General features: G+C 53.9%; 2 protein-coding genes and 1 long non-coding RNA gene across 5 annotated transcripts; 1 reads left to right on the forward strand and 2 right to left on the reverse strand.

The window, feature by feature from the left end:
- The first annotated feature begins 20 nt into the window (after positions 1-20).
- On the forward strand, positions 21-15,561 carry LOC127472728 (sterile alpha motif domain-containing protein 1-like). The gene is made up of 2 exons (XM_051791315.1): positions 21-549; positions 14,828-15,561. The coding sequence occupies exons 1-2, from the start codon at positions 53-55 to the stop codon at positions 15,123-15,125; spliced, it is 795 nt and encodes a 264-aa protein (XP_051647275.1). The 5' UTR covers positions 21-52; the 3' UTR covers positions 15,126-15,561.
- Positions 3,916-13,360, reverse strand: LOC127472732 (uncharacterized). Of its 3 annotated transcripts, none has more exons than XR_007905133.1 (6): positions 12,988-13,360; positions 12,779-12,903; positions 10,293-10,488; positions 8,769-8,903; positions 7,269-7,398; positions 3,916-4,183 (listed from the first exon to the last, which is right to left on the reverse strand). It is a non-coding gene; the product is annotated as an uncharacterized LOC127472732 (long non-coding RNA). The 3 variants fall into 3 exon arrangements; XR_007905132.1 differs by having other exon boundaries at positions 3,916-6,657; XR_007905134.1 differs by lacking the exon at positions 3,916-4,183 and adding an exon at positions 6,669-6,787.
- Positions 15,562-15,566: 5 nt separating the features above from the next.
- Positions 15,567-26,344, reverse strand: LOC127472725 (bone morphogenetic protein 3-like). Its single transcript, XM_051791311.1, has 3 exons — positions 25,987-26,344; positions 18,978-19,888; positions 15,567-16,820 (listed from the first exon to the last, which is right to left on the reverse strand). The coding sequence occupies exons 1-3, from the start codon at positions 26,327-26,329 to the stop codon at positions 16,629-16,631; spliced, it is 1,446 nt and encodes a 481-aa protein (XP_051647271.1). The 5' UTR covers positions 26,330-26,344; the 3' UTR covers positions 15,567-16,628.
- Positions 26,345-27,256: the final 912 nt, after the last annotated feature.

Raw genomic sequence — 27,256 nt, forward strand, 5'->3', positions numbered from 1 at the left:
CGGCCCGCCCCGACCGCCGGGCGGCACAGACCCTCCCCGCGGGGGGGGTGCGATGCCAGGGCACATCCGAGCCCGGCCCTGCCGCCTGCCGCTCTCGCCGCCCCTTCTCCTGGCGGCGGCACGCAGGTGCGAGTGTCTCCGCAGAGGCGAGAAACCTGCCTGTCGCTTCCCCTGCCTGCAGGCCCCGCTGGCCGCGGCAGAAGAGCTGCCGCCGCCGCCCCCCCGCCGGCCCCCGCTTACCCCGGTGACGATCTCCTGCAGAGCCCGACGTCGGATCTGCCGCCGTGGGTTGCTTCCGGAGGGGGGGAGGCGGCGACGCAGCCCCGACAGCATCTCCGGGGCACGGCGGGACCGACCGGGACCGGAGCGGAGCGGAGCGGGGCGGGCGGGCGGCGACTGCCTGGGGTCCCGCGCCTGCGCAGCAACGCCGAGAGGGGGCTGCCCGCAACGGTGCCTGCCGCCGCCCGCGCCCGGCGCCGCCGAGCGCCCCGCCCCGTCCCCACAGCGGGAAGCGGCGCGGCGAGACGGCGCTGCGGGCGCGGGGCGGGGGTCCGGGTCGGGGCGGAGGTCAGGCAGCAGGATAAACGCCTCTCTGAGGAGAGGGGGCCTCTCGCCGCCATCTTTACTGTGGTCGTTCCGGTCCTGGTGGCGCCATCTTTACTGTGGGCTTGGCGAACTTCCGGGGGAGGACTTCTGGTCTCTCACTACTTCCGGTGACCGAGTTTACCCAAATTAGCGTCCCTCCTCGCTAATTTCTGCGCTTTCACCCCAAGAAATCTTCACGTTATTCCCCCCCCGCACACCCCGGGACGGACGGGAGACCGCGAGTCCCGCCCTGCCGCCGGAACCGGCCCTTAACTCGAGCAGGGAGCGTGGACCGGCACGAGAGCCACTGCGCATGCGTCGCCGGTCCCTCTCCTGCCTGCCCTTACTTACAACGTGATCGCCGGCGTCTTGTCAACGACTGCGCATGCGCTGTTCCAAAATTTTTTCAATGCAGTTCCTGTTTTCCGTCAGCAGGTGGCAGTATTTCATCTCAAATATATGTGCAATTCCTTTTCTCTGTCACCAGGGGGCAGTGTTGCTATGCGATTTTTTACTTATGGCATTTTTTTTGTTTTATAACCGTATTTGTTCGTGTAGTTCTTTTGGGAAATCGGATAATTGGCTTGTAATTGCTGGTGGTTTGAAAATTTACTTGTGTAATTAGGCTCTTCTCCTGGTTTTAATTCTCTAGGCTCTTCTCCTAAGAGAATTAAAATCAGGAGAAGAGCCTAAAAAAAAAATGAAAATCAGGGGAAGAGCCTAAAAAAAATGAAAATCAGGAGAAGAGTCCAAAAATATAAAAATCAGGAGGAGAGCCCAAGAGAATTAAAATCAGGAGAAGAACCTAAGAGAATTAAAATCAAGAGAAGAGCCTAAAAAAATTACAATCAGGAGAAGAGCCTAAAAAAATTAAAAACAGGAGAGGAGCCTGAAAAAATTAAAATCAGGACACGGGACTAATACAATAAAAATCAGGAGAGGAGCCTAAAAAAATTAAAATCAGGAGAGGAGCCTGAAAAAATTAAAATCAGGAGAGGGGACTAAAAAAATTAAAATCACAAGGGGAGCCTGAAAAAATAAAAACCTGGAGAGGATCCTAAAAAAATTAAAATCAGGAGAGGAGCCTGAAAAAAATAAAATCAGGATAGGGGACTAATACAATAAAAATCAGGAGAGGAGCCTGAAAAAAATTAAAATCAGGAGAGGAGCCTGAAAATCTTAAAATCAGGAGAGGAGACGAAAAAAATTAAAATCAGGAGAGGAGCCTGAAGGAATTACAATCAGGAGAGACCCAGAACTCACCCAAGTCTCCCCAGAAAACTACCAGAAACTGATTCAAATCTCCCCAAAAATGACCCAGAACTCACCCAAATCTCCCCAAAAAGTGACACAAAAACTGATCCAATTCACTCCAAAAATTGATCCAGAACTGACACAAAACTGGCCCAAATCACCTCAAAAACTAACTCCAAATTGGCCCAAAACCTGACCTAAAAATGCAAACCCCCCCCCCCAAACTGACCCAAAATGATACAAAATCAGCCCCAAATATGACCAGAAACTGACCCCAAAATCCCAAAACACTGATACCAAGACTCAGCCAAATCTCCCCAAAAAAATGACCCAAAAGTCAGCCCAATCACCCCAAAAAATGATCAGAAACCGACCCAAAATTACCACAAAAATAAACCCAAAACTCACCCAAATCATCCCGAAAAATGACCAGAAACTGACCCAAATCTCCCCCAAAAATGACCAGAAACTCACAAAAAATAACCCCCAAAAATGATCAGAAACTGACACAAATCTCCCCAAAAAATGACCCAAACTTTATTTCTCTTCTTAGCAACAAATCCCTTCCTTTGCTCCCCTCTGGCCCTGCCCACACGGCCCCAGTTCAGCTCTCAGTGAGTTCTTGCTTCTGGGCAGCGACTCCTCTGCCTCTTGCTGGGGCGGCAGCAGCTCCTGTGCCGGCAGGGAGAGGGACCCTGAGCCAGGAGAGGGACCCCGAGCCAGGAGAGGGACCCCGAGCCAGGAGAGGGACCCCAAGCCAGGAGAGGGACCCCAGAGCCCCTACAGAGACCCCAGAGCCATTATAGAGACCCCAGAGCCCCTACAGAGACCCCAGAGCCCCTAGAGAGACCCCAGAGCCATTATAGGGACCCCAGAGCCATTATAGGGACCCCAGAGCCATTATAGGGACCCCAGAGCCATTATAGAGACCCCAGAGCCCCTACAGAGACCCCAGAGCCATTATAGGGACCCCAGAGCCACGATAGAAACCCCAGAGTCCCTACAGAGACCCCAGGCCATTATAGGGACCCCAGAGCCCTCCAGAGCTCCTATAGAGACCCCAGAGCCATTACAGGGACCCCAGAGCCCCTATAGAGACCCCAGAGCCCCTATAGAGACCCCAGAGCCATTACAGGGACCCCAGAGCCCTCCAGAGCCCCTTGCTGGGTCACAGCAGCTCTTCTCCCGCCCAAACCCACCTTTCTGGCTGCAGCTGCTTTTCTTCTCTGGCTCCCCCTTCCTTCCCCAGGGAGCTTTGCCTTGTTCTTTGGCCAGGCTCCAGCTGCAGCTCAAGGGCAAAGCTGCAACTACAATTCCCCCTTCGGGTTTTTCACCTGAAAAACAAAGGCTTGGGCCAAACTCTGACCAGTCACTCGCTGAACACGAGACATCAAACAGGGCACACAGAATAAAATGCATCCAACTCTAAATCATGTTACAATGACTGTCCACCCCAATCCAGCACTGACATTAAAAACCTTCAAGCAATCAAAAAGACCTCCAAACATCCCTTAGATAGAGAAAAGCACACCAGGAACGAATGCAAAAAGAAAAATTCCAAACAATGCTCAATTAAATAACCATGGACTGATATAAAACGTTTAGGGAACTTAAACCACTTCTTCCCATTATTCTCCATCAGAAATTACCCTTATTTAAGTTCTCCTTTTAACACTTCATTAAAACTGACTTATTAGGAAATGGTTTGAACCAAACTTCATAACTTGATGACTCCAGGGTTTGTGCTCCTTGACTTTGGCCTGAAGGGGTTTGGAACACAGGCTTTGTTCTGGAGAGCTTTTCCCCAATCTACAAACCCTTCTGCAAATGGGACTCCCTTCCCTCAGGGTTCGGTGGCCTCTGGTTTTCCTGAAGGCTGGGGGGGATCTGGGAGCCAAATCCCAAGGGATCCAGCCCAGCTCTGCACACACACACACACACACATTTCCAGCTGGTCACAGTCTCACGGGGGCCACCACCACTCAGCACATTTGCACACAAACACCCCTCTGAGTTCCTGGCACTGGGTCTGATGGACTAAGAAATGATCAGTCTGGTGGTTTGCCCTCAGAGGAGTAAGATCCAATGATGCATTTCTATTTTCATGACAATATAACCTGGAAAACACAAACATATTTCTGCTTCATGTGCAATTTAAAATTCAAAGACACAGAAACATTCCTAGAGTTCAAGTCCCCAGGTTTGGTTCCAAATGTCACTCGGTCCCCCTGGGACAAGAACAGCGGCACACACGGACTCAACAGCCCTGCACAAGCCCAGGAGTGGGGGGGAAATATCCTTGAGAGCACTGCTGCATTTCAAAAAGAAGTCAGTCACATCAACTCTGTAACAACAATAAAAAAGAGAAGCCAAAATAAATAACTGTAGACAGGGTATTAAGTACCTTGAGAATACCAATAAGAAAAAACTAAGAATAAAGGCATCTATTTGAAGTACAAAGAGTTTGGGAGACACCATTTGTTTGCCACGAAGCCTTTATTTTGTTGGCTCTTCTATAGTTAGAACCCAAACCTTACCCTCCCACAAAAAGCAGAAAACCTCTTCAGAGAGTTAGGAGATGGAGTCAGTTTGGATTAACGGGAAGAACATCTCTGGAGACAAAATAAAGCAGAGAAAATAACCCCATCCTCAACAACAGAGCTGCCTCCCCACTGCCTGCCCCTGGACACTTGCTCTGGGGGTGACAGAGCCTGAAGTCTCCTGCCTAGTCCTGGGCAATACTTCCTGGGGACCACAGCACCACTGAGTTCCTAAAAATATCACAGCTTGGGCAGGTGCTTGGATTTTGTCTGGATTAACTCCCCCCTTCCTTTCCAGGTGCTGCCCTACTCATTGTAATGGTGCTTGTACTCCCTGAGCCATTCCCTCCCCCATCCAACCATCCCTTGTGCCCTCTCTGACAAGGACAGTGGGTCCAGGTGTTCTGCCACGCTCCCAGGGCACAGGGGGGGACTGTGGAGCCACCCTCGAGGGGGGAAACGTGCCCTGCCTGCCCTGCCCAGGGAAAGGGAACTGCCCCAGTGCTCCCCAGCACAAGGCACCCTTGGAAATATCCACTGCAATGGGACACTCAGGGACAGCAACAAGCACTGCACGAGGCTGCTCTGGCACAGGACCAATTTTAGCCTCAGCTTTTCTCTGGACCACTTCACTTTGTTTGCCACCTCATCCTGCAGTCAGAACTTGCTGTCCTTGCAACCTTTCAGGGTGACCATAAATGACAGAGGCCTCTGCTCCAGCACCCGCAAGGGCCTGATCCATCTGACAGGATCCATTTTTCCAGGGAATTCAAAGCTCCACCTGAGGACCAGGGTCTTTTCTCACCCATCCCTGTGCTGCAGCTTGGCCTCCATCTCACTGTGCTTTCAGTTCCCTGCATGGTTGAACACTGGCAGCCCTGGCCCTGGGCGGAGCTCGGCATCCTGATCCCATCCCTCCTGGCCCCCGGAACCGCTGACTCAGCAATGGGGGGCCCTCCATTGCCAAGGGCACGGGCCCGTCGGGGCTCACGGGGGGAGCAGGAGGGCGAAGGCTCCAGCCCTGCTGCTACAACCTTCCACCACTACAGCCAACAGAGGAGCCTCTCCAGCCCTGCCTCCCAAGGCATCCTCAACAAACCCAGCCCAGCTCCACAGGACAAACTGCTCCCTGTCTGCCCAGGCCAGTCTAATCCCAGAGGCTCCCAGGTCATGCAGGACAACGGCCCAGGAGATCAGAGACTCCAGTCCATCTCTTCCTAGCACAGGTTTGGGTTAGTTTGGCAAAGAGAGAGACTCAGGAATTCCCCAGTGTTTTCCCAGTTTGACCCCTGTCACACCAATCACCTTAACACTGCCAGTCCTTCATTCTCCCTCTCTTGGGTTAAGGACTGAGCAAGTTGGACCTGTGTCTGACCAGGACATGTGCAAACCAAATGCTGGGGACTGGAACACACACCTGGCACTCCTGCAGCTCTTACAGTCACATTCCAGAGAAAACAGCCAATTGCACCCTCACTGCTCATTTCTTAATCCCAATCCCACACTTGTTTGGCACTTGGAGCACCACTTTTAGAACCCAATTACAGCCCATTAGAGAGCTCCATGTCTAGCAGGGACAGGGACCCCTGGGATACTCTCAGCAATGCCTGAATCCATGGCAGGGACCTTGCTTTGAGCTCCCCAGGGCCGGGCACCCCGAGGATCTCCCCGAATAATCCTTTCGGTGCGCGCTGGAGTCCTCGGGGTGCCCCAACCCGGGGGGCACCAACAGCACTGTCCCTCCAGGGGCCAATTTGGTCCTAAACTGCAGGGGGATCTTGCCTGTGTCCCAGACTGGTCCGGGGATCTGAGGCCCTTCCCGAGAAAATCTCGGTGCCGGCGTGAAGGGCCAGAGATCTCTTGGAGCCACGGGAGAGCAGGCACAGAGTCCCTCCTGGGCGGGGGGCAATTTGCCTGCCTGAACTCAGCTCTTCAAAGGAGCCTCTAAGACTCAGCTGGTGACTTTTAGAAGCCAGGCATTCCTTGCTTACAACACCCTGCCATGATCCCAGCCCTCCAGGTGCCCTGGCAATCCGCTCCCAAAGGGCACACGGAGGGGTCTCCACTGCAGCTGATGGGAGGGGTCAGCATGACAGGAGGGCTCATTTTCCTTCCCTGCATTCCTGTTGCACATTCAGGACACTCCCAACACCTGTTCCCATCTACACAAACCCTTATAAGGTCTCTGAGGGGCTCCATCAGGGGTCTCTGGTGGTCACCTGTGCCTGCAGCCCCCAAAGTTCTCAGTGACCACCTTATCAACTTCAAGACAACTCACCTGCTTGTAGAGGAGCCTGATGCTGCTTGGCTGCTGCCTCAGTTCCCCTCTTCATTCTTTCTTGACTTTGCTTGCTTAGTCCCTTTAAGTTCCTTGGCTCAGCTCCATGCACTTTCTAGGGAACATCCCACTGCAAAAACTCCCAGTTCTTGGTACATCTCCTAACTCAGATATCAGGGAGTGAGGCAGAAATCAACTCATCCAGGGCACTGCCTCCAAATATTGGGACAAAAACACCATAACATTCCACGGCCTCCCTTGGCAAATCAACCCCAAACTGCTCAGACACAAACAACACCCTGCACACTACAACAATCTGGCACTGCTGGTTCAACCCGGCCAAGTCAGTTGGGAAATGACACAAGGTCAACTTCCTTCCAAGTTTCAGTTATGACACAAAAATCAGGGAGATCACAGACTCCCTCACAGAGTTTTACTCTGAGGAGAGAAGGAAACCAAAGCCATCCCCAGGGCTGCAATAGCTCAGGCTCCCCAAAAGGCCCAGGGGCTTCAGGTTTCCGAGGGGCTTCACCGAGGGCCTTCCCAGGTCTGCTCTGTCTGGAGCCCTCCAAGTCCTCAGTGCCTGCCTGAGGAACCTCAACACAACTCACCTGCTTACACAGCAACTTGGTGCTGCTTGGCTGCTGCCTCACTTCCCTTCTTCCTTCTTTCTTCACCTCCCTTGCTTGGTCCCTTTGAATCCCTGGGCTCAGCTCGGTGCACTTTCCAGGCTCCATCCCACTGCAAAAAGGATTAGCCCTTGTTACATCTCAACACTCAGAGAGCATTCCACCTTTTGCCTTGACACTGGGCCATCAGGCCAGGGGCTCATTATTTAAAGCATAGTTTGACTCCTCAGTGACAACAACTGACAGCGCTGCTGGGGCCGGGGAAGGGCGGGTGGGAGAATAAAAATCAGGAGAGGAGACTAAAAATCTAAAAATCAGGAGAGGAGCCTAAAAGAATTACAATCAGAAGAGGAGCCTAAAAAAATTAAAAACAGGAGAAGAGCCTGAAAAAATTAAAATCAGAAGAGGAGCCTGAAAAAATTAAAATCAGGACAGGGGACTAATACAATAAAAATCAGGAGAGGAGCTTAAAAAAATTAAAAACAGGAGGGGAGCCTGAAAAAATTAAAATCAGGAGGGGAGCCTGAAAAAATTAAAATCAGGAGGGGAGCCTGTAAAAATTAAAATCAGGAGAGACCCAGAACTCACCCAAGTCTCCCCAAAAAATGACCAGAAACTGATTCAAATCTCCCCAAAAAAGACACAAAAACTGATCCAATTCACCCCAAAAATTGATCCAGAACTGACACAAAACTGGCCCAAATCACCTCAAAAACTAACTCCAAATTGGCCCCAAACCTGACCTAAAAATGCAAACCCCCCCCCCAAAACTGACCCAAAATGATACAAAATCAGCCCCAGATACGACCAGAAACTGACCCCAAAACCCCAAAACACTGACACCAAGACTCACCCAAATCTCCCCAAAAAATGACCCAAGTCAGCCCAATCACCCCCAAAAATGATCAGAAACTGACACAAATCTCCCCAACAAATGACCCAAACTTTATTTCTTTTCTTAGCAACAAATCCCTTCCTTTGCTCCCCTCTGGCCCTGCCCACACGGCCCCAGTTCAGCTCTCAGTGAGTTCTTGCTTCTGGGCAGCGACTCCTCTGCCTCTTGCTGGGGCGGCAGCAGCTCCTGTGCCGGCAGGGAGAGGGACCCCGAGCCAGGAGAGGGACCCCAGAGCCCCTACAGAGACCCCAGAGCCATTATAGGGACCCCAGAGCCGTTATAGGGACCCCAGAGCCATTATAGGGACCCCAGAGCCCCTACAGAGACCCCAGAGCCATTATAGGGACCCCAGAGCCATTATAGAGACCCCAGAGCCCCTATAGAGACCCCAGAGCCCCTATAGAGACCCCAGAGCCATTATAGGGACCCCAGAGCCCCTATAGAGACCCCAGAGCCATTACAGGGACCCCAGAGCCCCTATAGAGACCCCAGAGCCCCTATGGAGACCCCAGAGCCATTACAGGGACCCCAGAGCCCTCCAGAGCCCCTTGCTGGGTCACAGCAGCTCTTCTCCCGCCCAAACCCACCTTTCTGGCTGCAGCTGCTTTTCTTCTCTGGCTCCCCCTTCCTTCCCCAGGGAGCTTTGCCTTGTTCTTTGGCCAGGCTCCAGCTGCAGCTCAAGGGCAAAGCTGCAACTACAATTCCCCCTTCGGGTTTTTCACCTGAAAAACAAAGGCTTGGGCCAAACTCTGACCAGTCACTCGCTGAACACGAGACATCAAACAGGGCACACAGAATAAAATGCATCCAACTCTAAATCATGTTACAATGACTGTCCACCCCAATCCAGCACTGACATTAAAAACCTTCAAGCAATCAAAAAGACCTCCAAACATCCCTTAGATAGAGAAAAGCACACCAGGAACGAATGCAAAAAGAAAAATTCCAAACAATGCTCAATTAAATAACCATGGACTGATATAAAACATGTTTAGGGAACTTAAACCACTTCTTCCCATTATTCTCCATCAGAAATTACCCTTATTTAAGTTCTCCTTTTAACACTTCATTAAAACTGACTTATTAGGAAATGGTTTGAACCAAGAGAATTAAAATCAGGACAAGAGCCTTAAAAAAATTAAATTTAGGAGAAGAGCCTTCAAAAAATTAAAATCAGGACAAGAGCCTTCAAAAAATTAAAATCAGGACAAGAGCCTTCAAAAAATTAAAATGAGGACAAGAGCCCAAGAGAATTAAAATCAGGAGAAATTCACGTTATTCCCCCCCGGGACAGACGGGAGGCCGCGAGTCCCGCCCTGCCGCCGGAACCGGCCCTTAACTCGAGCAGGGAGCGCTGCACCGGCACGAGAGCCACTGCGCATGCGCCCCCCCCCCCACCCCGCCGCCTGACCGCCCGGCTTCGCTTTCTTACTGCGGCTCCCCCTCCACTTTTCCGGCTCCCTGGGGTTCCCTCACCCACATTTCGGGGTCCCCTTCTCACATTTTAGGGGTGATGACCCCGCAATTTACGGTTCGGGGGGGGGAGGAGAGGAAACGGGGTGCCCAAGAAGGGGTTTCTTTTTTTTTTTTTCTCTCTTTTATTTCATTTTCATTTTATTTCCTTTTTAGTTTTTTTGCCTTTTTTTTTAAATTCTCTTTTTTATATTTCCTTCTTTACTTCGTTTATTTTTTATTCTCTTTATTTTTCATTTTCTCTCCCAGTGCTCCCCAGTAACACCCAGCGCTCCCCAACAACCCTCAGTAACACCCAGTGCTCCCCAAAAATTGACCCAAAACCGACCCAAATCACCCCAAAAGCTGACCCAAAACTGACCCCAAAACCTGACCCCAATCATCCCAAAAGCTGACCCAAAACTGACCCCAATCATCCCAAAAGCTGACCCAAATCACCCCAAACAATGACCCCAAACTGACCCCAAAAACTGACCCAAATCATCCCCAAAACTGACCCAAAACTCTGCATTTCTTTGGCATCATTTCCTCTCAAAAACAACATCTGCGATTTAGTTGATTGCTAAAGCCATCATTTTAAAATCATCTCAGGAATCCAAAGGGACTGGAAAACACACAGAAATCATTCCTGCACCCACCAAAGCATTAGGAATTGGAACCCGATTCCCTCATCTCTCTCCTTGTTCTTCTTGGCTGGAAAACCTGATGATCCCCACTGGCTGTTTTTAGGCTGCTTTTCTTCCACAGCTCCTTTCCTCCCGGCTGAAACCTCCTGGCATCTTCAGGGCTTATCTGGAGGGAAGCCCCTCTGAAGTATTTCCTCTCGTGGCAATTCTGTGGGATGAAGAAGTAAAAAAAGCACATCAAGAGCTCCTTCTACCCCCTTCCCTCGCAAACACCCTCCCAGCTTGTCCTTGGCAGCTCCATCCCCCCGGCAGCCGCACCCGACGCTTCGGCTCCGCTGGGAAAGGGACAGCAAGTGCAGAAGCAAGTTCAGGTCTGGGCAGGGGCTCCCTGGGGAACGGCACTTCGGTGCTTTAGTCCGTGGCCTTTCCTGCTGCCCTCCCTCCTGGAGGCAGAGGATGACCCGTCCCTTGTTTCTCCCACGCTGGCAGACCCAGGTCCTGCTCCTTTGGCCCCACTTTTCTTAGCAGACCTGGCATCATTTCCCAGGGTCCCCAGGAAACTTCTGCACTCGACCCATTGCTAAGTGCAGAGCACAGGGCGAGGGAAGGACAAATTTCTCGGCACCCACCCCCTGGAATTTCCCTCCTCCGCAGCACGCTCCCGTTCCCGCTGTCTCTGGAGGTGCCCGCACGAGTCCTCCTTCTCCCAGCCCTGCCAAACTGACACACACACAGGAGAAATAACAAGTCTTGCTTGCACAATTCCCCACCCTAACCCTTGCCTGTCCTGCCCAGAGCTGAGGGAAATCTGACGGAATATTAATAAACCACCTTTGTTAAGAGCAGTCATCAGCCCGGTCCTTCAGGCTTTGCAGGAGTTTGTAGGGAACAGCCCCAAATTCCAGTCCTACCTCTAAATTTGTAACAGCTTTCCTCGGAGAGATTCTGGACAGTAACACATACAACGGAAAGAAAAGACTGCACAAGGAGTAACAGAAGGTTTGCCATGAAGAACAGAGGTTCCTGTTCTCCCTCATCAGGCTGGGACTGGAGGACCCAGTCTTTGCCATCAAGAGACCAGAGCGTTGTCATTAAGACTTAAACCTCTCCCCCACGGGTGTTTCTCAGAGAACTGGGCCAGCACTGAGCTACTCCCATGTGCCTGCAGTGCTTTGGGGAGGGACAAGACAACCTTCCGCTTGTGCTTGGAAGAGAATGAAAAGTCATTCCCCTTCTCTCTCTCTGACCCAGCACCAAAGCAGTCCTGTAGGACAACACTGGACTAGGCCTGATTCAACTGGGAAAGAAAAAAATCCTAAACAAACAAACAAAACCACCCTGAATTTCAGGTAAAAATACGCTGCTTCCTGAACAGGAGCACACAAAATGCATTGAAGCCAAAGAGAAAATGACAAACCAGAAGAAAAAAAGAGCCAAAAGAAATGCTCTGCCTGCCTTGATACGCTCTCTGTTTGACCATTCCAAAGGGAATTCTCCACAGATCAGAAGCAATTACCAATCATTTTTCCTCTGTAACAAATGAACAACTTGGGTTTCTGCTGAGGGGCTGGACATGTCCAGTGACGGTTCAGGGTCTGGGGGGTTGTTTATGGCAGATCCTGACCGGCCCAGGCCAAACCCAACCACCCCCATTGCTGCTCCATCCCACATGGAGAATATTGATACTGTATGGAAATACTCCCCTTCTCTGCTACTCCATCCTTCCTTACACATGCGTGGAGCAGGTTTTCTCCACCCTTTGTTCCCAGCAACAGCTCTCCAGCCCGAATCCCAGCTCCCACAGACACAAACTAAACACACCTAAGGTGATGGTTCCATCAGCACCTGGAATTCCAAGCTCCCTGTTCGCTGGAATGCTCATCCCAACACTCACAGCAATCTCACCTCAGCCCACAGGCTCTCTGTCCTCAGAGGCAAGCACAGCCTGCTCTGGCACCATGTTTCCTCTCATTCCTGATCTCCTGCAAACCCCCAGGGAAATCCAATCCCTCAGACCCTGCATCCCTGGACACGAGGGGAACTGGAGTTTGACCCGGATCCCAGCACCCTGGACAAGTGTGTTCCCACGAGCACGTGCCTGTGGCTCCATCCAGCCCATCCATCCCTCCTTTTCCCCCAGGGAGTCCCAAACCCTCCCCCAGCTCCCCTGCGTCTGTCCCCCGGCCCAGCCCAGCTCCAGGCTCTCCCCCAGCACTGTGTCAGCCCCAGCCCTGGCAGAGCTGCAAACAGCCCCCAGCTCGGCCCCCCGGGCTCCTGAACCCCCAAGCCAAGGCTCGGGCTCACCAACGGGGACCCACCTGCCCCTCTCAGCACAGCCCAACCCCACAGCTCGGGGACCCCACGCTCACCCAGCCCTTCACCCCTTCCTCTCCACCCTTCCCAGCACGGCAAGGACCAACCTGCAGTGGAAACAGAGCCAGTGCCCAGGGAGCAAATGCCAACAGGCAGGAGGAGAGAAACGTGTCCCTCTGACTTACCTCACCCCACGGGCTGCACCAGGTGCCCCCAGCGCCGGTCGGTGGGGCTGCAGCCTGTTGCCTTTGGCTGCTCACACCCCAACACATTCGGCATTGCTGGACCCAAGTCAACGATTTTCCCTGTCCTGAAAGAGAGGAGAACAAGAAAATAAAGCGCACCGGGGAAGTCAAAGGCCCTTGGCTTTCACCCTTCTCTTCTGATTACTCACCACAGGCGTTTCTTCCCTAAAACCTGCTCTTACCCCGCACCCCCCGCCCCGGCCGGTCGCCGCCACTGCCCTGCCCGGCGGCCCCGAGCGCTTCAGGCCCGGCCCGGCCAACGCCTCGCTCTGCGCAGGCGCCGCTTCCCGGCCCGCCCCGACCGCCGGGCGCTGCCTCGCGGTCGCCGCCTGGCGGACACGGCCGGGAACGGCACTGCAGCCGCGCCCCCCCCCTTGCGAGACCCGCGGCGCCTTTCGCGAGGACGGGCCTTTCTTCCCTAAAACCTGCCCTTCCCTAGGAAAAGCTGAGCAATTCACAGAGTTGCTGTTTTTATCCCGGCTTCCCAAAGGACTTCTCTCTCCCGGCGGCGGCGGCGGCAGCAACGCTCCCGGGGAAGCCCTGACCGAGGCTGGGAACTGACACACAACAAGCCAAGAGCATTAACTCGGCCTCAAAACACTCCACAACAGACCAATTTACGGTCCCCTTTGCCTCCTCCCCCCCGCGCAGGCCCAGGCTTTGGGATTCCAAGGCAAACCCCGAGAGGCCCAGAGAGCAGCAGCCCCTCAGCCCCAGCACGGCCTCCCCCGGGCTCCCCCGGCCGGGAACCGGCCCAGCCAGCCCCTGCTGTGCAGCACAGCAGGCGGGGGATGACTTTTGGGACCCCTCCCTGGCCGCTGCAGAGCAATGCAGGTATCGGGGCCAAGTCCTGCCCGGACCCCGGGCACTGCAGACAGTTCAGCCCCAGCAGCAGCAGCAGCAGCAGCAGCAGCAGCAGCAGCAGCAGCTGTTCTGCCTCTTGCTCCCCTCTCATTTGCAACCGAACGGTGAGGAACAAGCCCCAGGCACAATCGGCACCGAGCAGCAAGGCCTGGGCTCGCCAGAGGCCCGGGCCTGCCTACTCCAGGCTCTGGACTTCCTTTGCTTTCTTGCGCCGCAATTCTCCTGCCCCGGCAAGCGTTAAAAGACAGACTGCCCGGTGAGACGTGCCCCGAAACAGCCATCAGTTCCAAGGCCAGAAAATCTCAGGGCCACACTTCGAAACCCTGCCGCGAGGCCCCCGGAGAAGCCAAGGGGAGCTGGGATTCCCTGGAGTCCCAGGGAACCGAGGGGAAGGTGGCAAAGGGGCTGAGAGCAAAACCCCCCCAGCTGCTTCTCCCTGCAACCCCTCCGGCAGGCGCAGCTGCCCTGGGATTTCATGCCCCTCGTGTCTCTTGCGAGCTCAACGAGCGAACAAAGGGGTTCTGCAAGATCCGCTTCGTCTGTCCCTGAGGCGGCACAGACCCTCCCCGCGGGGGGGGTGCGATGCCAGGGCACATCCGAGCCCGGCCCTGCCGCCTGCCGCTCTCGCCGCCCCTTCTCCTGGCGGCGGCACGCAGGTGCGAGTGTCTCCGCAGAGGCGAGAAACCTGCCTGTCGCTTCCCCTGCCTGCAGGCCCCGCTGGCCGCGGCAGAGGCAGAAGAACTGCCGCCGCCGCCCCCCCGCCGGGCCCCCGCTTACCTCGGCGACGATCTCCTGCAGAGCCCGACGTCGGATCTGCCGCCGTGGGTCGCTTCCGGGGGGGGGGAGGCGGCGGCGCAGCCCCGACAGCATCTCCGGGGCACGGCGGGACCGACCGGGACCGGAGCGGAGCGGGGCGGGCGGCCCGCCGTGTCTGCCTGGGGTCCTCGCGCGTGCGCCGCGCGCCGCGGCGCCGAGAGGGGGCTGCCCGCGCCGGTGCCTGCCGCCGCCCGCGAACCTGCCGCCCGCGCCCGGCGCCGCCGAGCGCCCCGCTCCGTCTCCACCGCGGGAAGCGGCGCGGCGAGACGGCGCTGTGGGCGCGGGGCGGGGGTCTGGGTCGGGGCGGAGGTCAGGCAGTAGGATAGACGCCTCTCTGAGGGAAGGGGGCCTCTCGCCACCATCTTTAGTACGGTCTAGGCTAAAGATGGCGGCGCCATCTTTACTGTGGTCTTGGCGGACTTCCGGGCCGGGGCCGCCATCTTTGTGTACGGCCTTAGAGGACTTCCGGTCCGAGCGCCTCCGTCTTTCTGTGCGGCCTCGAAGGACTTCCGAGGGGGGAGGGCGCCATCGTTGGTGCGCCTTTGAAAATAGTTCGGTCGCTCTCACTTCCTGTCCCCGAGTTTACCCCGAGAACGTCCCTCACTAATTTCTGCGCTTTCACCCCAAAAATCTTCATGTTATTCCCCCTACACACCCCGGGAGAGACGGGAGACCGCAAGTCCCGTCGTGCCGCGGGAATCGGCCCTTAAATTGAGCAGGGGGCGCTGCAGTGTCGCAGGAGTCACTGCGCATGCGTCGTCCCTCTCCCGGCCGCCCTTAACTACCACGTGATCGCGGGCGTCTCCCTAATGAGTGCGCATGCGCCGAGTCGCCACCTTGGCTGCCCTCCCCACCTGACCTGCTGGCTTCGCTCCCTTACTGCGCATGCCTCACCCACTTTTCTGGGGCCCCTCCCTCCACTTTTTCGGGTCCCTGGGGTTCCCCCACCCACCGTTTGGGGTCCCCTTCTCACATTTTAGGGTTGATCCCCCAAGTTAAATAAAGACAAATAAAATAAATAAAGAGCATTTGTAAAACTTTCCATATACAAAATAACTTCTGCTGGAGGGTGTTTCAATTTTTTTTTTTTAATTGACAGCCTGAACAAAGATAAACCTTTCACCAGAAATCATTTGAAAATGCTGTTCTCACAAGCAATAACAGGGCACTAATCAAGCCAGTGCCTGAGCAGCCCTTCCATGGAGAAATTCTTCCTGCTGTACAGCCTGAACCTGCTCTGGTACAGCTTGAGGCTATGACTTCTCCTGGTGCTTGTTACCTGGGAGAAGAGGCTGATCCCCACCTGGAAACAACCTCCTTTCAGGTAGAAAACTCAGAGATTATTTGAACTATGTTCTAGAATACTTGTTAGGAACAAGTCGCCCAGATGCTTCTCCGAGTGTGATATCCCTGGCCAGCTGAGTTGCTACAGCAGGAAAACTTGTCCAGGACAGAAAGTCTGTGCTTTTGAGAAATCCCAGCTATGAACTCAGCAGTCCTGGCTTGGGTTCTCACGAGGGAGGTTCTCACTGAGCTCCAAAAAGCTGAATTCCAAAGAATAAGACAATGAAAATGAACAGACAGCCGGGGTGAGCTGGCATGTCACACCCAGGAGATGCATGGCTAAGCTGCAGTACCTTTTAGGGTGTCAGACTGATTTGCCCTCCTCGCTGCACTACCCAAGAACCCAAGGCAAGAAGCTCAGCTTTACAATGAAGAATGTTACACCTTAACCCTCCCTCCATCAGTTCCCGTAAGGACAGAGAGAACAATTAACAGTTCGTGCTGCTTCCAAAATCTCGTATAAAAATAGATCACTGTGTCCTTCTGGCAGTCTGGAAAACCTGCAAATCCCTCCTCCTTCATCTCTCCATTTCCACAGGAACACTCAGGTCCCATCGCCAAGACTCACGTGTTGGTCACGTTCCCAGAGCAATGAAGCTGGTCCTCTCTCCCCTTGGAATCCATTCCATTGCCATCCTCATGGTTTGGATTGGGTCACAGTTTCTTTTCTGTCCCGAGGCAACGCACGGGCAGTGCCACCCAAGCGTGGGTGTGAGGAGAGCCCTGCCCAGCCCCTGCCCCAAACCCGAGCGTTGCCCTCCCGGGGTTATCTGCACGCACACGACTCCACCGTCATGTTGGGGTACACCTTGAGCACCACGTTCCTGTTCTCATCCAAGAACAGGATGCTGAGAGAGGACATTCTGTCAGGGACGCAGCAGGGCTCGGGGACGCCGGGCACGACTCCGACGGCTCGCACGATGCTCTGGATGGTGGCGTGGTTGGACGGCTTCAGGGCCTGCGGGAGACACACAGGGCACAGCAGGTTACTGCACCCACAGTCAGGACTCAAAGAAAGCAAATCATTACCTCCAAACACTGCCAAAGAAGGCAATTCCCACAAGGTGAGCCACCACAGGAACCTGTGATGAGAGCAGATGGCAACAACAGGAACCAGGCCTGGTAAGGCAGAGCCGGGTAATGGACCCCAACAAAGATTCCCACCGTGGAAAACTGGGAGAAAGGAAAGTGTTAATCCCAGGTCTAAATCAAGGGGAAGGTTTGAAATCAGCACACGGGACAGAACTCCACTGTGCAAGCTGTGGGGAAGGAAACAACTGGCCGTGCCAAGCTGTGGGAACATCTGAGACAGCCTGTGGATATCCAGGGCTGGGACTGTACAGAAGTGGTGCCCTGGAAACACGACTGGGGGACCCTCAGCACCGAGGAGACCGGCGGAAGGACCGGCAGGACGCCGTCAGAATCCATGTGGTGGTGATACCTTCATCTTTTTACTTCATCTGTCTCATTCTCTCTCTCTCTACCTCATATTTACTGTTAAATAAAATCTGTACTAATGACCTTGGCATATGGTCTCATTGGCACCCTTAATTCAGGCAGAGGCAGCTTTTAATAACTGGATCCTAACAGCCCTACATGACATTGTCCCTGTGGCACGTTCACAACACCAGAATATACTAAGATGCTCATAAAAATAAAGACAAACACATAGAAATGCAAAATACAAAGTTCTACCTCTGACCCACCAAATCCTTCCAGATCCAAGTACCTGTACAAAAATAGGTGGGCATGAAAAATGCAGAAAATGCAGCTTTCAGCCAAAGGCTCTTGGTTTGTTTTTTTAGAGCTGTTCTTACACATAAACCTGGAATTCAAACCAGTTCCCTGTGCTGCTCCATCACACACCACTGTGAAACGGATGGAACAAGGTCATTGGGGCCAAATGTGCAACCTGCAGTTCTGCTGTGACACAAGATGACTTCTTTCTGGGAAGACAATCAGCCTTAGGGGTAGATCTGCACCAACCTGAGGAGCAAGTCTCAGTGACCTTGCAAGCAAAAAGCACAGGAATACCTGCGAGATTCCAGCTCCTCATGTCATTTGCATAACATGTTAGTACATTTAGTAGGAAGCCTCCATTTGGCAGCTGATCTCAAGAAAGGTATTTCTGTTGGTTTGTCCTTGAATTCAGTGGTAGCCAGGGATTTAAAAATGTGTCTTAGATTATCATACAGTTCCAGTTTTTGGGCTCCATCCCCTTCGGCATGGTTCCTCCTCCCTGGGTTCCTCAAGGCCCTGAAATGCCATCTATATTTTGGAACTAACTGCTCAGGCTTCCCTGGGGCAGGAATAAAGGCTCTGGAATGGGATGCTGCAGTGAGTCCAAGCGCTGCCTTTACTGCAGTGTCCTGCAGGAGTTCCTCACCCCCCCTCATTTTAGGCCAGTCTCCAAACCCACAGCCCACTCTCACTTTTGGAGAGCCTCAGGGGGGTCCCTGCTGCTGAGAAGGGCATGGTACATTTGGAGCCTAGTTCATCCACCTGGGTCACAGGGCCGGGAGCACATCAGCCCTTCCTGGTACTCACATGCCAACTCATGCAAACCAGAGGGCACTCTGAAAGCCAGCGGGCCAGGATCCCTTGCTCTCAGGTCCCCTCGCTCTGTCACAGGAGTAACTCGCCTGACTCTTCTGCAACCCAGGGCTCCCTGCCCCTGTGCCAGCCCTGCCTCACGAGGCGCCTGCTCTTCCTGCAGGGTGCCGTGCCCACCAACTGTGGCGTGGGCCTGGCACGTGGGCCTGGCAGCACAGGCTCCTTTGGGGCACAACTGCTGGCTAATCAGCAATTTTCTGGATCTGGCTTGCTTTATGTTTATTAAACCGTTAATAACAAGTTCACACATCGTAAGCACTATTCAGGAAATATTTTGTGGCAATTTGGGTTCTGGACAAAAAACTAACACCAGGTCGTATTTTTTTAATTCCCTTTGCAAGCCTGTCTGTTTGCTGGGTGTCCTAAGCACTGCCCCGTGCAGCAGGAGACAGAGACACCACTCAGGTCCTAGAGCCAAACACACAATGGGACTGGCTGCCTGTACTGCCTCAGGAAAGGAAACACCCAGTTTCCAGTGCAAAGGACTCCCTAAAGCTCGTACCTTTGGGATGGGAAACTGGCATTCCCCCGAGCAGTAATAGGCATCGAAGGACTTGGGGGAAATGATCCACTCGCTCCAGCCGATGTCTGCAAAGTCCACCCTGAGGTAGCGCCGGGCGCAGGACCTGGGCTCGTTCCACTGCTTCCTCCTCGCCTTCTGCAGCGTCCACTCATCGAACTGCAGAGTCTGCCTCTGCTGGCCATCAGGCTTCCTTGGCTTTTTCTTACTCCTGGCCCTCTCTGCTAACTGGGGCTGGAAGGTTTTGTAGGGTTTCCTGCCTCCCCATCTCTCCTTCTGGCCATAGGGGTACTCAGCCCCCGGCAGCTCGTTGTTCTGCAACGGCAACAGGGGGTCTGCAGAGCGTGTCCTCCGGCGCTTCCCCAGGCTGCTCCTCACCCGGCCGTCTGCCTTGGCAAAGGCTCCTGCCAGAGGGTGCCGGTGCCCTCGCAGAGCGGAGACGACGCTCTCTGGTTCTGAGATGGCCGAGTCGTTGGCATAGATCAGGATGTAGGGTTCACAGCAAGGAGGTGCCCTCTCCCAGGGCTGCTGGCTCCTCAGAGCCATTCTGACACCGATCAGCAGTTCCTTGTTTCGCTTCGCTTCATGCAGGAGCCCAGTGATGTCCTCCCACTGCCAGGAAAGGAGGTCCTGGGAAGCAGTGGAGACGTTGATTAGGAAATGTCCCAGGCTCCGAGGCTGGGTCCCAACAGAAGGAAAGGTCCAAACCGACAGACATATGTGAATGTCAGGTCTCCTCTGGCTGTGATGAGGGCAGCTGCTGGGCTGGGAGGAGTTCCACTTGACCCGCAGCAGATCTCCAATGTAATAATACACCGAGGCCGACAGGACGTTCTCAGACTCCGTGAGTGATGTCAAGTTAAAAACGTACATCTCCTGCCCTTCCAGCCTCCCTAGAAAAACAAACACTTAGATAAGAGTATGGACATGCAAAAAAGTCCTGGAGCAGACACAGAGGCTGATGTGACAGCCTATGGACATTTAACAAAGTCCTGGAGCAGACACAGAGGTTGATGTGACAGCCTATGGACATTTAACAAAGTCCTGGAGCAGACACAGAGGTTGATGTGACAGCCTATGGACATTTAACAAAGTCCTGGAGCAGACACAGAGGCTGATGTGGCAGCCTATGGACATTTAACAAAGTCCTGGAGCAGACACAGAGGCTGATGTGGCAGCCTATGGACATTTAACAAAGTCCTGGAGCAGACACAGAGGCTGATGTGGCAGCCTATGGACATTTAACAAAGTCCTGGAGCAGACACAGAGGCTGATGTGACAGCCTATGGACATTTAACAAAGTCCTGGAGCAGACACAGAGGCTGATGTGGCAGCCTATGGACATTTAACAAAGTCCTGGAGCAGACACAGAGGCTGATGTGGCAGCCTATGGACATTTAACAAAGTCCTGGAGCAGACACAGAGGCTGATGTGGCAGCCCCCTGGCCAGATCAGACACTGACTGCGCTTTGAGTTTCCCTTGAGAATAATCAATGACACAGGGTCCATGAAATCATTCCACCCAGGACACTTCTTCATTTTTCATGCCAGAGCCAGAGGGAAACAGGTGGGGGACTCCTTTAACCCCCACAGAGTGCAGCAGAAGGGGAGGAGGATTTAATTTTTGTTTTAAAATGTCCTGGTTGGGCTGTAGGTAAGTCCACCCTTCAGAGCGGGAGAAACACACATCCCAATGTCAAGCTGCCAAAGCAGGCTGCATGGAAAAGTCAAATCTAGGAGAGCTAAGGGACACTCTGCAGCCCCCCAAAGGGCTGGGAACAACCCAACACATTAGAAAAACAAGGGGATTCCAAATTCAATGCTTTTTGGACACCACAGCACGTCAAAGCCCTCCTCGGAGGCTGCAAAGGAGTTCTAGTTTACAGAATTCTGCAAGAGTTTTTCTCTGCCAGTATTTGGGGGGGGAGTGTTTGTTTGTTTGTTTGTTTTCCAAGCAATGACAAGCACGGAGATGGCCCTGGACTAGGGATGAACAGATGAACAGCCTCACCAGTCTCACCCTCAAAACACTGGGGAAGTCCCTGCCCAAGCAAGTGAGAACATGATTTCCAGCACTGATCTGTCAAAGACTTTGACAGCTTCATGTTCCATGTGACATTCTGTGTGACATCCCAGCTGCTGATGCCATTTGGGTAAGTCCAACATATTCCCCCTGTGCTGCCCCATTCCCACCCCAACAATCCCAGCAGCCTCCTCTTCTAAACACTTTTTGGTCATGAATATTTCAACCCATCCATTAAACCAGCAGGAACCGGTCTCATCCCACCAGAAAGACAGAGCCCTTCTCCCCAGATTATCAGATGCATTGCTTCATGGAATTATGGAAAACAACACACGTTTTCCTCAGTGAAACAGGGCCAAAGCAGTGCAAAGGCCAAACCATTTACAGAGGACACCCTTGTTTACACATTCAGCCCAACCTGAGGGCAGAGCACAGAGGGAAGTTCCCAGGAGCTGAAGGCTGATGTCCCAAATCCATCCAGTTTCCAGCTGTTCCATAGTTCCAGGCTAGAACTATGCTAGATAGGAACTAGATTTCCTTCCAATTCAATCCTGCTTTTAATCCCTCAAACCAAAACTGGCTGTTGGTTACACTGGTGCTGAGCACACACGAGGACCTGACATCTGCTTTGTTTATAATCACCAATGGCATAAGGTTAAGGCATAATTTGTCAGAGCACTGAGTACATCAGTCTTAGGAACCAGAATGTGTGGTGTCCCATGAGCACCTGTTAAAGAAGTTATTATTTAAACCATTGCTGTAACTTGAATGACAAGTTTGGATTTTAATTTTTAGTAAGAATTCCACTTAACAAACCCTGCCTGTTCTGAAGTGGAACACTGCAGCACAAAACCAAACGAGTTGCTGTTTTTGTAAAGAAATTCCAGAGGGGATGGACAGACACACGAGGACTCCAAAGTTCTGGGTCAAAGCCCAACTCCAGCAGCCACTCCCAGCCTGTAACCCCATGCCCAGAGAAAGCACTTGCAGCAGATGGTGCTGTTTTCCTACAAAAAGACCTCCAAGCTCCAGCAGCTCTGAGTTCTCAGATCTTTCATCAGCAAAATCATCTCGTGGCCAGCACAGACACCCACGGATTCAACGGCTTCCATCCCAAAAAAACCCAATGGTGGGACCTGGGTTTCCATCCCAACTTGGGAATATACTGTGCCAAGGAGGTCCCTCGTGCCACAGGGACACCCAGCTCTGAATGGGAATGTGAAACAAGCGTTCCCCAGGCTTCAAAATGTCAGGCATGGCAAGAAAGAGTCAGCTTAAAAATACCTATAAATGCGCCTTTTCCTCAGGAACATTTCCTTTCCTTTAAACGAAACTTTGCCCTTGAGCTCTGAGGACAGATTCTGCTGGACATCTTTCTGGAGGGTAAGATTTAGGAAGAAAAAAAGCCAAGAAAAAGGGACGTGCAACAGAGCCACCCAGCTGCTACCTTCCACACACCACGGGGCCAGATGTGAGCAGACAGCTCTGCTCCCCTCCCCCCCGTGCTGCTGCCAGCCTGACGAGGACTTTTGGAGACCAAGCTCTGTGTGACAGAGCTCTCTGGAACTGCACCAGGTAGGACACCTGTGTGTGGAGACAGACATGGCCAGCATGAACACATTCCTGTCACAGGGGGCACTTCAAGGCATCACTAAGCTGGAATGAGCCTGTTAACATGTGGTGTATTTATCTTTCTAGAGGATGCCCTGACATTTTTATGGACTGCCAAATCTATCCCACGGGTGAAAAAGGATGCAGTAACGAGGACTGTGTAGTTATACAGTCACCATGAGCCATCATTTCAATAAGATACTGAAAAGTGGTGCCCTCGTGCCAGGGCACCATGAAGAACGTAGCAGTGTTTCCGCTGTGAAATTTGGTTTTTTCTGAGTTCACAGCCCAGCTACAAAAGTTCACTCGGAGCTGGAAATGGGAACAAGTTCCCAAAGAGGAACACAAATTTGGAAGCCAGATTTTCTCTTTTCTCCCACCTTTGCTCTCACTCAACTGCTGCTTCCCAGTTACCAACTCCTGTACTGCCAAGAGAAAGGTGTAGGATGTGGTTCTCTGCTTTGAAAGAGCACAGGACCCACTGCCAAACTAGTTCTACTAATTCCTTCAGCAAAGCAGGTAAGGTCACATGAGCTAGCAACTTGATCTAAAACAGCAGCAAGTCCACCACTGTGATTAAAGCCAGCAGCTGCTCCAATACAGAACTCCTCTGGAAGCAGCAATGGTGCATGCTGAGGATCTGACTTGCGTGTGGGCTTCACGATCTGAAAACCACAAACCTGCACACTGCACATGGTAAGTGTGCTACACAGTGGGCACAGCAACTGTCTTCTACATGTTTGAAGAGGAAAGACCAGAGCAGGGTGAAAACCAAACCCAGCCTCTAAGGGGAAGCTAGCACAAGCCAAGCAAGTTAAGGGGGTACAGCAAAATAACCCCAAACCAACATAAAACCCAGCCAAAAAAAAGGCTTAAACCAAAACCAAACCCCAAATCCCCACGCTCTCACTGTCTCCCGACTGACTGTTTGTAAGGCTCTGGTTGCAGAAGAGCCCTGCTGTTACTGGTGCTCAGAGGGGCCAGCATTTGGCCCAGACTGGCCCCTGCAGGCTCATGGCAGCTGCTGAGGTGCTGCCTGCCCCGTGCACTGCTCCCTTTGCCCAGTGTGTGTGGGCACCTCACACCACAACAAAGCCAAGAAAGGCCTTTCAAAAGGGAGGAGAACACAGTTGTTCTAAAACCACAAGAATTGGCCTAAGGGCAGGTGTAATAGCTGAAGTTACTTGAAATTCAGTCAATAAAAAAGAGTTTAAAGTAATATCTCTTACTATAACATCATTAGAGGGACCTTCCAACCCGAGTCGAGTTTTTTAAATGACTCATTTGCAAGACACGTTCCTTAAGCGACGCTGGGATTAAAAATGCTTTCAGAAGCAAACCTAGTCTGCTTCTGGGGCTTTTCTCTTTCCCCTCTCTTTCTCTCTCAGGGCTGTTTCTGTCATCCTGGAAATGTCCTTGCAGCAGTGACGAGAGCTGACACAGAAATCACAGCTGAACATCCCGTGACTCAAACACACAGCAACAAATGAGAGCAGGTAAGCCCATGAGAGACAACGGTGCTGCAAGGTAACTAAGTGCCCTGTGCAAGGGGTACATCCTTACTTCACTCCTCTTGGATTTGGGGCCTGGGGTTTCTTTTCAGCGTTGTCAAAGGCAGCAAAGGTTCCTCTTCTGAGCGATTCAAACTGAACAGTTAGGCTACGAGATAATCTAGCAAGATTAATGAAAAACAAACCTGCCAGAATAAATGATCGTGTGAACATTCATCAGAACCAAAGGCCAAACCCCTGAGGCCAAACGAGCAACCTTTGATACTCCAGCCCAGTCACGAAATCTGGTGCACCAGAGATTTCAGGGCAGCGTGGGAGGGAAACTTCCGAGGTGCCACCCAGCGTTGGAGCTCTCACCCCATCCCCCTGGAGGACTGAGCCACAGGGAGAGAAGCTTGCACTGAACAGCTTTTAGGAGGTTTGATTTGATTGTCTCAGTTGGTTTCTGTCAGCTGTGGGTTCCAAGGCTGCAGCTGCCACCCGTGACACCACTGCTCTTCCATCACAAACAGGGATGACTCTCAACAAATCCCACCAACTCCTAGGCTCATCATACAACATCTGTCTTACAGGGTCTCAAAGATTTGTGTGGTGGGTGACCTGGGAGATCTGGGCAAGGCCTTTCCCATGTGCCACATAAGAACCAGCAGCCTTGGAGGGGAAAAGCAAGGACAGAAAGGTTTCACAGACACATTTGAGAGCCCTGTTTCAGAAAAGAAACAGTTTCTCTCCTGAAAGTGTCAGCTTAAATTGCAACATTAAACTGCAAATGAAACCACTAAAGATTTGCTTCAAGGCCTCTTGCTGCAGATGCAGAGGAATCCCCAGATTCTTGGGGAGCTTCTGCTCGTGGCAGACAAAAAGCTGAGTCTGAGGGAGTCAGCAGCAGGGATGGTAAAACACAAAGGAGTAACAGTAACAGGAGGTATTAAATTAACTGATGTAGCCCCATTAAGGACGAGGGGAAGCCCAGGAGAGACTGAAATTTGGAGCCAAGGAGTGCAATGATCAAGACAGAGGATCTGGAGACTAAGCCCCTCAAAAGGGGAATACGGTGAACGTGCCATTTCCATCGCAGGGCTGGCCAGACAGTCGGGCACAAGGAAGAATCAGAGACCAGAAAAAGCCTTTCCACTCCAGCCACCATCCCGAGGAACATCTGATCTAAGGGTTTTCTGGAAATGCGCTTTTCTGCCATCAGTACAACACAAAACGAACGGCTGCTGCCTATGGCAAGAGAAAGACAACAACTCAATTTAGCCCTTGCAGAGCTCAGATGCACAAAAACCAGAACAGAGCAAGGGGATGGAGCACCAAGACAGTGGCCAAGACATCATCTCTTTCTGCTGGGACACTGCTCCTTTGGGATGCTGGCATGGTAAACATTCCCCCCCTCGTTATGGAAAGTGATTTTACGTTTTCACCAATCCACCTGTGCGTGTCAGCCTGTAATCACAGAGATATCTAAGTGCCACTGCCAAAGATGCCAAGATGCAGTATTTACCATGCTCAAATCATGCTTCCACTGAACTCCTCTGTCACTGCCTCTAACTGCCAGTACTATCTCCACTTCCCAACGTGAGAACGCCGCAGACAGTCTCAAGTATCACCAAACCGTGCCACGGCTCCATCGAGTGCAAACCAGCCCTTGGTTCAACAGAAGCTACACATGCAAAACAGCACTAACGGGAGCCTCCGGAGACGATCCGTTAATTACTGCACCTCCCTCACACTGCGCTCGGCAGCGCTGCTACACGCAGAGCAGAAGCAGGAAGGCAGTAACCGAAATCAGGAGCCGAGCGCTGCCCCGCCGGTCCCCCCTCCCGGCGCGGCGCAGCGCACTCACCTGCGGGCAGCGGGCGGAAGGCGCGCACGGTGTTGCCCCGGCGGAGCGGCGGCCCTGCCGCGGCCGGCGGGTCCCGGCTGCCGCGGGACTGCTCGTAGAGCCGCAGCATGTGCTCCGCCACCCCGTCCGCCGCCGGCAGCCGCCCGTGCCCGTGCTCGTGCCGCCGCCGCCCCGGGCCGTCGGCACCCGCGGCCGCCCGGGCGCTGCCGCCGCCCCGCACGGCCCCCGGCGCCGCCCGCCGCCGCAGCCCGGCCCGGCCCGGCCGCGGAGGGTCCGGCAGCGCCAGGCACAGGCAGCACCAGCCCAGGCACAGGCACAGCGCCCAGCGGGCCGGCGCCGCCATCCCGCCCCTCCGCCCCGGCCAGCGGCGCCCGGGGCAGGCGCGGCCCCGGCAGGCGCAGACGGCGCTGCGGGGAAAGCCGCGGACGGGGTGTCCTCCGCTTCTGGGCAAGGGAAAAAAAGGGAAAAAGCGGGGCGGAGGAAAGCGCCCCGGTCTAAACCGGCCGCCCGCCTGCCCTCCCTCCCTCCCTCCCTCCCTTCCCGGCCTGGAGCGAGGGGTTTTAGTCCCGGTCGCGCAGGTTGCTGTCGGGCAGAGCCGGCGGTGCTGCTCCCTCCCCGCTCCCCGCTGCCGGGCAGAGCCGGCGGTGCTGCTCCCTCCCCGCTCCCCGCTGCCGGGCAGAGCCGGCGGTGCTGCTCCCTCCCCGCTCCCCGCTGCCGGGCAGAGCCGGCGGTGCTGCTCCCTCCCCGCTCCCCGCTGCCGGGCAGAGCCGGGCGTGAGCCGCCCGGTGCGGGTGTAACCGCGGCGATCGCCCCGCCCGCCCTCGCTCCGGCTGCGGCGGGGGCGAAGCGCGGGGAACCGCCACCCCGGGGGAGCGCGGCGACCGCACGGATGGAGGGGAGGGCAGGCTCTGCCAACTCCATCCCCCCGGGCGGACGGGGAACCAGGCGGGGGACGTTCCCCTGCCCGCCTCCAGCCAGCCCCTCGCAATAAAACAAAAATTCCGAGTCACGCCGCACTCGCCCTTCTCCCTTGGAACGTCTCCCGGCTTGGCCGGGCGCAGAGCACAGTCCGCCGCGGGCAGGTGGGACGAATGCTCCCCGGGCAGGTGGGACGGATGCTCCCCGAGCTGTGCTGGGGCTCTGCTCGCCTCTCCAGAATACCGGGAGTACCAGGTCACGCTCGGTGACCCTCGGCTTCCTTCTCTGTCACCCTCCAACCCAGACAGGGCTGGCATAGGTGTGCCCAGCAGCCTCGAGCCCACCGAGAGGG

The sequence above is a fragment of the Manacus candei genome, unplaced genomic scaffold (assembly GCF_025592945.1).
Source record: "Manacus candei isolate 608988 ecotype Guabito, Panama unplaced genomic scaffold, ASM2559294v1 h1tg000031l, whole genome shotgun sequence".
NCBI classification, from domain to species: Eukaryota; Metazoa; Chordata; class Aves; order Passeriformes; family Pipridae; genus Manacus; species Manacus candei.

Coding starts and splice junctions, on each gene's coding strand:
- LOC127472728 (XM_051791315.1), top strand. CDS start 53: ATGCCAGGGCACATCCGAGCCCGGCCCTGCCGCCTGCCGCTCTCGCCG. Junction 550..14,827: donor GCTGCGGGCGCGGGGCGGGG/GTCCGGGTCGGG, acceptor GTCGGGGCGGAG/GTCAGGCAGTAGGATAGACG.
- LOC127472725 (XM_051791311.1), bottom strand. CDS start 26,329: ATGGCGGCGCCGGCCCGCTGGGCGCTGTGCCTGTGCCTGGGCTGGTGC. Junction 19,889..25,986: donor CTTCCGCCCGCTGCCCGCAG/GTGAGTGCGCTG, acceptor TTGTTTTTCTAG/GGAGGCTGGAAGGGCAGGAG. Junction 16,821..18,977: donor GCCAGTTTCCCATCCCAAAG/GTACGAGCTTTA, acceptor TGTCTCCCGCAG/GCCCTGAAGCCGTCCAACCA.